At 44.8% G+C, this 10,595-nt stretch overlaps 1 protein-coding gene across 2 annotated transcripts in view; it reads right to left on the reverse strand.

Annotated features, from left to right (window-relative positions):
* LOC116944190 (receptor-interacting serine/threonine-protein kinase 2) overlaps positions 1–8,707 on the reverse strand; it is a 29,771-nt gene extending 21,064 nt beyond the window's left edge. The window contains exons 1-2 of one of the 2 annotated variants that reach the window (XM_032957696.2): positions 8,364–8,707; positions 2,626–3,386 (exon numbers count right to left, since the gene is read on the reverse strand). In XM_032957696.2, coding sequence (XP_032813587.2) covers positions 2,626–2,798 — 173 coding nt within the window. In that variant the 5' untranslated portion in view covers positions 2,799–3,386; positions 8,364–8,707. Of the gene's footprint in view, positions 1–2,625; positions 3,387–8,359 lie in introns of both variants that reach the window. The other variant, XM_032957695.2, reaches the window with a different exon arrangement.
* Positions 8,708–10,595: the final 1,888 nt, after the last annotated feature.

Raw genomic sequence — 10,595 nt, forward strand, 5'->3', positions numbered from 1 at the left:
TTAGAAGAGCCACCAAAAAACGTAAAATTCCATAATATAATCGCATCAACCCGACGTGATACATATTTTGAATCTAGAGTCTATTATCTTAATTGTATAACATTACAAAGCACTGATGTGAGAGCATATATGTTCTGAAAACTCGAGTGTGGAGTCTATACCTCTGAACAGCTTTTATTTACACGCAAGCATGCGTAGGTACACTTGCGTCCTGTGAACACGCACACTTGTACAACGCGCATATTTCATCTAGCTCGTAGATTAAAGCTTGCAAAACGATTCTAATTGATGGCAAGCTACCGGTAAATTACAAATTCCATCCATTTTAATAAAATAACGGCAGCCCTCAATGGGTCCAAATGTGGTTTCAATCATTTTCTTTTAATGTTTGGGTTAGCCTTTTATTGTTGACTTGCGTACAAATTCTAGGGTAAACCGTACCGGTGTAGAAGTCCGAGTAATGATTCATATTGCTGTGCGGAATTTAGAATTGTACATTTTAGTGTTCCTAAAAAAAATTAACAATTCTGTGGCAAAAACATAGCTGTACTGTAATAGCATAATTTTATGGTACGGAGAGGGGAATTCAAAATAGCATTGTTTGCAAACGCCCACGGAAATGAATAATGACAATTACGAATTATGATTAATTACACGCGAAAAAATGCACATGTGGTGCACTATTTGCACGGGCACAGCTGTTGCTACAGAAAGCCATATGGCCGCTTTTTGCAGCCGCTTGTGCCGTTTGACCTTACCATGGTTTTAAATATTGTGCATCTCATTACCCAAAAGGGTTGTCCGCACACTCACCAAAATTGTGTTACTCGTCGAACAATACCCCTGATCAGTTTTTGACCTGTACCACTCCATGAGCAGGTTCGTACGGAGAGGTGAGCGTTCACCGAGCAACTCATGGTCAATGCTTCTCCCATAATGCCCTAGCTGCCTCCTCCCACTTTCGGCGCACGCAATGAATTTGCATGTGAAGCTACGCACGATTACTTATCTGAATTCAGGCAGGACAAGCCACACATCAGTGCTCAGCGCGACGCTTGCACTACTGGATCACAGAGTAGTGTTAAACGATCGTATTGAACGCATTGCGACAAGGAATTGAGGCCTCTCTCTCGTCGTGTGCATCGCTTTGATATGGGTGTTCAGCAGTGCCGGATTATGCCAGTAGCAAAAGTATCTACATATGCTATGGGCCCCGCACTTTCAAGGGCCCCGCACTAAATGCTTTCAAGCTATCAATCCTTGTTCAGTGATTCTGCACTTGCTCTATTAATATAGTACTATACTGCCTTCAATTTTTTTTTTTATAAATTGAGTGTTTAAGGCTGGCGATTTGTCGTATTATCGTGGATGTATAGCAAATGAAAAAATACAATTGCTTTATTATGCAAGTTAAACATTTGTATTTTAATATTGTGTTTTTTTTAAATTATGGGCCCCTTCATAACATATGCTACAGGCCCCGCACTAGCTTAAGCCGGCACTGGTGTTCAGGGGTACAGCACAATTGGGGAGGACTACACTCAATTCTAGTGCTTATTGGCCAACTCGGCCACATTTCAAATGGCTCAAATGGGGTTCTTCCACTATCTCGGTTGTAGGATTACTGCACTGCAGCAGTGTTTGAGCTTATGTGTAAGTTGCCACTAAAATTGTCATATTAAGCACTGTTATTTAGCAGCAATTCAGATTAAATCAAGCAGAAAATGCACCCACTGCACAAAGCAACAGCTTAACACTCTCGATTGATTAAAATAGCTCTAAACTTGTCCATGTAATCAGCATTCCACTTACCCAACACGTTTGAAGTCCTTAATCATGCCTGTTCATCAGTGCAAGTGACTCAGATTTACTCCATAGCCTTATAAATGAATACAAATAATATTATTGGTTCTTTCTACGTGACTTTACCGAAAGAACCAAGAACATGAATCCCTGCAGTCACGAAAGCTTTAAATAAAAATACAAAGAATGTTTCACAGCCCTTTTGTCAGTCCACTTCTAGATGAAGGCCTCCCCCAGTTTTTTCATGGGTCACAGCAGTTGTTTGACCATATTTCACCACGCCGGTCAGTATGGGTTGTGAACAGGAAGCAGAAGGCCGTTTAAGGTATCACTCACTACTGCTGTTCGCCGTGGTTAGGAAACACACTCAGGTCATCAGGTTCTCAGTGCAGCGCATCAACCTGCACTATTCACCTCCACTTTTAACAATTACTGTATTATTATACGTAGGTTAAAGTGTGTTAAATTCATGGCATTTTTAAAAAGATATTCATCAGAAATGGCGCTGTATAAATCCGAAATAGAATAGAAATAACCGTTTCCAAGTATGTATCCTGTATTTAAACCAGGAGATAAAATTAATTGAGATGCATGAAACATTGCCTCCCTTGCAAAGGGAAAACCTGATCCATTGCAAGGAACACTTTACAAAAGACAATACATTTTACATCGCAGGATTCTGAAAGAAGACAGCTGCTCAAGGAGGCCTTTATCCAGTAGTGCATTTACCATAGCTGATGATCCTTATGCAGATGGCATGCCTGACAAAAGAAGACAAATTATGTATGCGGTGTGCGCAAATGACAACTGTGCGAGGCTTACTGTTGAGACACGGACCCGCTGAAGCGCAGACACTTGATGGCCACGGAGATGTTCCAATCGGCGTGACGTGCCCGGTACACAATTCCAAATCCGCCGTGATTTATCATGTGCAAGCACAGCAACTTCTGGTAGGGCACCAAGGCCAGGCTCGATTCCGAAGTCCCAGAAGCCATGGCAATTTATATCCTCCAGTAACGGAGGTAGTTGGGATGTACAATACCAATGGCCAGGCCTCGGCGTACAACCTCAGAAGTGAATATCTTTAAATCTTGTCGTTCAGAATGAATCTAAAGGTTGGCAATTGCTGCCACGTGCAGTGTTTTCGAATGCTAAGACTTTCCGACCGGGATGTGGTGAGATTTCAGGTGGAGCGTTGATGATGAAGAGCGGCAACAGATGTAATGCGGCACTCAAATAAGACCACGGCACCTTCTGCACAACATCTGTGACCAGCTCCACTCACATTTCATAACCGCTGCGATAGATTTGCAATTACGCCTAGTTTTTCTTAAATGTTTCAGATTTTTAAAAAAGATTTCCTGGAATATTTGTATTTAACTTACAATACAAATATTCTGCAAACACTGTCGTCTGTAAAAATGTGTGAAATGTAGATTTTTTTGTTGCCAAATATTTTGGGTGCAGTGGTTAATATTTCAAATAGCCGAATTGTTTACCAAATATATTAAGATGTACACCTGCTCTTGATGCAGTGCAACTTCCATTTTAGATCCATCACAAAAATATCCAATGCGGCATCCCTGTTGAAACAAACAAAACATTGAGACATCTATTGTTCTGCAAAGTTATAACGAAGCAATCCATTTTCAATATTTGGTGATGCTGCAATTTTCAATATTTGGTGATGCTGCATTGGCAGTGGTGCACAAGCGCAAGAAAAACTCAACACATCCGTCAAAAACACTGTGGCATTAAAAGGAAGAGCATGTATAAGGGGCGATGTTTGCGGGCAATGGCTCTTATTCATAGCAGTGGTGATGATATTTTTTGTTATATTTGTTAAGAGGCTGCTGTGCATTTTAATTATGCAAATTTGGGAATGCGGAGCATCGACATTTTTTTCTTGTGACTACCAAGCAAATCAGAGGATAGGATACCCAAATAAAGTTTGTGGTTCTCTGAAATTGTACGCAACATAAACTTTTTTCATAACTATCAATAAAGTTATAATACAGTAATATACAGCCTTTTCTGAAACCACTGCTGGATGAGGGCTTCCACATGCTGTGTCGGCCTTGGCGGGTCGTTTGGCCATACTTCACCATGCTGGTCAGTGCGGGATGATGAAGGCAGAACCCAAGACTGTTTATCACCCATCACTGATACATAACCTCGAGCTAGCATTTAACTCAATTCGTCAGTTTCACATTAATGACACAAAAACACATCAGTGGCTTGCATGAATGTCACACCCAGGCGAAACAATGTGAGAAACATCATGAGGACATCAAATTACTATTACAGGTGGCTTGCTTATACAAACACTGCGTTAGGTAGCATTCATCAATAAGAATAACTTGGCACGGTCCTATCAATGGAATAGCCAATACATTTTAGTCCTTGTGGGGACAGGTGGAGATAAGAGACGCGAATTACGCTGGTAATAAGAGTGCAGGATGTGGAGTTCCATGGCAGGAGGGCAAGAGGCAGAAAAGAAAAGTGAGATGGGTGTGATAAAGGAGGAGATGGGGAGGTTTGACATCAGCATGGAGCTGGAGCAGAAGGGGAAAGTAGAGCAAGGATAAAAAAAACGCAGGGCCAAATAATGGGAAATTAGGCTGAAAAAAAATAGTTGAAACAAACTCTGCGAGAGAAAGTTGTGGAAAGGTCCTTCATCCAACTGTGGATTTAAAAATGGCTGTTTTATTATTTTGGTTAAACATAGGTTCCACAGATGATTGTGGTTGCCTGATGTTAATTATCGTGATGTTATACAACGGCCAGTGTGCTTACATTTGGCACACAGACCAGTCTTTTGCTTGTACTCAGTGGTCAAATGAGAGATTTAGTAGAACTGGTTTTCTTCCATCGTGTCACAATCTTCAGAATGCAAAGTAATTGGTTCACTGGTACTGGGTATCTAGCAATTTAAGTGTTAAGCACAACAATGAAAGCAGTGTTGAGATTCCGGCAGGTCTTGTCATCAAAACAAAATTTCAGAGGTTTTTTTCGTGGCTTAATTTGTTTTTCTCGTTCCAGTACAAGCAGTGGTCAAAATGGACCGGTACACGATACGTGCACTTCTCAGAACACCAAGCACGTGTACCGGCACTTTTCAGAATGGTTGCTATTCCTATACTAAAATGTTTCTGCAGATGGGGAACGGCAGTAAACATGGGCTTAAGGACAAATAGGTTTCACACTGAGACTTCTACTAAATCTCTAGTATAGAACAAACAAACAGGCTAATTAAAACAAAAATACTAATTACTTTTCTCTATTCTGAGAAAAATGTTTTGGGGTTTTGGCTGACTGACCCTCTTGAGGAAGGGTATGGCTGACTGACCCTCTTGAGGAAGGATATGGTTGAAAGTACAGCGCTACATAACAACTCTTTACCCAGGAAAGCCTGAGCCCCAAGACCTCTTCCAGAGGCTCCAGCATTTGGACGTTTGGCCAATTCCGTTTACAAGTGCTTAGGGGCCGCCCATAAATGACGTCACGCGATTTTGTACGATTTTTGCCCCCCCCCCTTCGTCACACGGCGTCACAAAAAGTCAGACCACCCTCAAATATGACGTCAGAAAGCTCTGCCCCCCCCCCCCCAAATATAAAACATGCTTCAAATCGCCTTAAACTATTGTCATTGTAGTGTGTATTTAATGTGGCGCTGCACTCTGATGTTGTAGGAGAAAACATTTATCAAAAAGTATATTTAATTAAGTAGAACGTGTTGTCTATATTTATTTAAAGTTGCGCATTTTGATGTGACGTCACATTTCTCACCCCCCCCCCTCTCGTCACACATCGTCACCTGTCTGACCCCCCCCACCCCCCTAGGTGCGTGACGTCATTTATGGACGGCCCCTTTAGCTTGTGGGAAGGGACCAGGGCACCGAGAGTAAAATCAAACAGAGGAAGGGGTAACACACAACTGCCATTTTCTATGTTTCTTTTACCAGGTAAGGCCCACTGAGCTATATAACTCTTAGACTTGATTCGAAGCTTTCGTGACTGCAGGAATTACTCTTATAATAAAATAACATAATTATGTTAAGAAGAAATAATAAAATAACATAAATATGTTATTTCATTATTTCTTATTTATACGTGACTTTACCGAAAAAAAACAAAGAGTATATAGCTCTTTTTCAGAAGTGACCTGGCCACTTCCACATAAGCCAAACAAAGTGGCTAATGTGGAAAATGTATATCAGCCAAATACTCTAAACGTACGTTTCTATATATATGTGGAGGGAAAGATCTGAGGACCCGGAGAAAAATCCCCATTACCACGGGGAGAACGTGCAGACTTAAAATATACAGCAGGCGTCAGGGTCGGGATCGAACCCACGACCTCCTGTACACCTGGCGAGGTAGTTAACATCTCACCACCGCAGCCCCCTGGCCACCTGGCTACCCCACATCCACAAACAATGGCAGTTACCCATACACCAAGCACTGAACAGGCTCAAATTTGCTTGGCGTTTGAGGTCCAGCGAAATCAGGTGCAGTGGTTTGATCGGAATGATGTCAGGTGTCCAATCGCTGATTACGGTACTTTTGGTTGCATTTGAATTACGGTGTTCTGCGGATTATAAGACACAGTCCCACTCCCCCTGTATTTTAAAGCAAAAGTTGGTCTCCGTTTTTGTAAAGGGGCCGTCCATAAATGACGTCACGCGATTTTGGACGATTTTTGACCCCCCCCCCCCATCGTCACACGGCGTCACAAAAAGTCAGACCCCCCCTCAAATATGACGTCACAAAGCTCTGCCCCCCCCCCCAAAATGCTTCAAATCGCTTTAAACTATTGTCATTGTAGTGCGTATTTAATGTGCCGCTGCACTCTGATGTTGTAGGAGAATACATTTACAGTATTAAAAAGTCTATTTAATTAAGTAGAACGTGTTGGCTATATTTATATAAAGTTTCGCATTTTGATGTGACGTCACATTTCTCAACCCCCCCCCTCGCCACACATCGTCACAAATGTCTGAACCCCCCCCCCCCAGGTGCGTGACGTCATTTATGGACGGCCCCAAACTGATCAGTTTATGAATGTTTGTACGTGTTCACATTTGTATAAATGTATTGACACTGGGCACAAGCTTTGGGGTGCGTCTTTGGGGGCGGGGGGGGGGAATGTGTTTGTGTTTGGAGTCATATCGTGACGCAAGCTGTGATCTTTACTGCAGTGAACAAAAAAAAGACACGTTAGGGGCATGGCCACGTGCTTTCTTCTTCTTCTCCATGTGGGTGCAAACAAGAGAACTGGGGATTTCCAACTCTACAAGAATCACAGTCCATTAATACAAGTACGATGTGCGTCATGTGCATAGCTTAGAGATAACAGTGCAAGGGCTGTTCAGATACACAGAGCTCCGATATTGCATCATTTGGCTATGCTCGATGTAAAGATATTATCACTCACTATACCCTTGTAGGACAAGAGGGAACGTTTTTGCTAGCTCGATTATTATTACTTAACGAATTCACACGTTCATAAATCCGCGTAGCCTGGTCTTTCTGTGTCTTAACACACTAGTCGAGCACAATCATGAGGATAATCAACATCGTTGTTGTCTTCATCCGTTACCTACGGCGTGAAGGCTTCCCCCCCCCCACGCCATGGCCAAAAGCCCAAATCCGTCTCGTTCCAGTGTAACGGGTTCACTATCTCCAATGTGACCATCCTATTTCGCAGCAGCCGTTCTTATCAACCTTCACTGCAGCCTTGCGCACCCGCCCTTAGGTTCTCAATTGTAAACAAATTATGTTGATAAGCGCATATGGGATTGATTAAACAGAGTAGTGCTTACGCGCCCGTGCTTTCGATGATTTACCTTCTTACAAACATCTGGCCATGTCTCGCACGCCCAGAAAGGGCATCTGGCACCCCCCAGGTTGAAGAAGATTTTCTGGAAGTTTTTTGCTGGGTTTTTTTTTCCCCCCGAGATTTTTCTGTTCGCGCATAGTCACTTTAAGATGTTTTTTTTTCTTGTTCATGTTTGTTGTTTGTTGCGGTTGGACCCGATTCAAGAGCCGAATTGCTCACAGGGCTATACCAAATAAATGAAACAAGGAAGAAGCACCACCGATCTGGATACAAAGTCTCGCCCAAAAAGGGGACGAACATCATCACCACCTCCTCCTCCCCAAGCATAGTTCTGAAATCCACCTACACGTGTGTCACTCCGATCTTGCCGTGGGATGTAATTCAAATCACGCACCAATGTTGCACTCTAAAAAAAAAGGTTTCCACGTTTGTGTGATACTCAGGGGGGATACGTATTGCACCGTACTGTATGCTGTGTTGCAGCGTTGTTTCATGTATGTGTACGGGTATTTAAAGAAGAAAACCCGCTACTTGTACACGCCGATTCTTAATCTTAATCTGCTGAAGACAACGCTTCGTGCGTAACTTGTCAAGTTTGTAACAACAACATCATCATCAGCTACAACAACAAGAAGCACCACCACCAGAATGACCACCGCGCGTGTAATAAATATACTCGGTGAACAGAGGAAAGTCGCGCAGTTCCACTCGTACCTACTTGTAGCCACGTCCGCCAGCTTCTCTCGGTGGTGGACACGCGTGGACGGTGTCAAACGGCTGCAAATAAACAAACGACGGGCGATAATAGATGTCGAAACAAGAGCGCGACCCATTAACTAGCGTAAAATGAAACCGTGGTCCTTCAAGACGATTTTTACTTCCGAGATGACCCCTTCGGTGACGTCCGCATTTTTTTCCCCTTCCCGGTGACACGCGAGGCGTAGCCACGAAACTCACACACGCATTTAAATGCAGACACAACACAACACACGCACAACACCACACAACACATCACACACACACAACACACACACAACACCACACACGCACAACACACACACACAACAGCACACACGCACAACACCACACACACAACACACCACACACACATCACACACACAACACCACACACACACACAACACCACACAACACATCACACACACAACACATCACACACAACACCACACACGCACAACACCACACAACACATCACACACAACACCACACACACACCACACACAACACTACACACAACACCACACACACACCACACACAACACCACACACACAACACCACACAACACATCACAAACACAACACATCATACACACACAACACCACACACGCACAACACCACACAACACATCACACACACAACACCACACACACACCACACACAACACTACACACAACACCACACACAACAGCACACACAACACACCACACACAACAACACACACAACACCACACACACACAACATCACAAACACAACACCAAACACACACACAACACCACACACACACACACCACAACACCACACACAACACCACACACACACAACACCACACAACACCACACACACAACACCACACACACACACAACACCACACAACACCACACACACACAATACCACACACACACACAACACCACACACACAACACCACACACACACACAACACCACACACAACACCATACACACAACACACCACACACAACACCACACACACCACACACACACAACACCACACACACACAACACCACACACACCACACACACACACAACACCACACACACACACACAACACCACACACACACAACACCACACACAACACCACACACACAACACACCACACACAACACCACACACACAACACCACACACAACACACACAACACCACACACAACACCACACAACAACAAGCGCCATTCGCCACTAAGTGGCGGTGACGTCACTACGACGCTTGTGCCAGGCTATGTGCACCCTGAGGCCACGTGAAGTGTCGAACGCCCGCTGGCAGGAGGTCACGGGGCAGACCCAGCAGGTGCCACGGGTCGACTGACTGAGATGACTGGCTGATGCACCACCTGTGCCCCCTACTGTGCCAACCTGCTGTGCTTTAGCCACCCGGCGCTCCGCTCGTTGTTGTGAGCGTCGCTCCTCCGCCCTCCGTTGTTGTTGGAGGGCGACTACCTCCAACTGTCCAGTAGCGTCCTTCACGAGCCTCCTCCACAGAGGCCGATCTTGACACCGCTGGTACCAGTCATCGGCAAGTCCACTCAGCTCCACGTCCTCCTGTACCACATAACTCCATCTCTTCTCTAGCCCGTGCCGCGCCCGGTTAGACCCCTCAATCCGACCAAACAAAAGCTGTTTCGGCATGCGGTGGCTGGGCATGCGGGCTACATGACCCAGCCATCGCAGCCTTGCCCGCCGGAGGAGCTCACCGATGGGACCTTGCCCAGATCTTTCAAGGATTTGTGAGCTCCTCACACAATCCAGCCTGGTTAAACCCAGGATGGATCGTAGGCAGGCCAGCCTAAATGTTTCTAACCGGCGAAGATGTTCCATTAGGGGGGTCCACGTTTCGCAAGCGTAGAGAAGGGAGGGAATGACCGTGGCCGAGAAGACCTGAAGCTTAGTGCGGAGCGACAGACCAGGTAGCTTCCACACAGCGTTACGCAACCGATGAAAAGATATTGCCGCTCGACTGATTCAGGGTGAAACCTCTGCTGTTAAACTGGAGCCGGTCATAAGCACACTTGCCCAGGTATGGGAAACTCTCCACTCTCTCCACAACTGCCCCATCACCGATTGGGAGTTGTGGGGGTGGAGTGTCCGATGGTACAAAATACTCAGGCAGGTGCTTAATTTTGGTGGGGCTGATGGTAAGGCCCCATCTCTTAGTGGCACGCTCCAGTCTCAGCAGCAGCGTCTCCAACTCC

Source organism: Petromyzon marinus, chromosome 20 (genome assembly GCF_048934315.1).
Source record: "Petromyzon marinus isolate PM22_M1 ecotype Great Lakes invasive population chromosome 20, UKy_Petmar_22M1.pri1.0, whole genome shotgun sequence".
NCBI classification, from domain to species: Eukaryota; Metazoa; Chordata; class Hyperoartia; order Petromyzontiformes; family Petromyzontidae; genus Petromyzon; species Petromyzon marinus.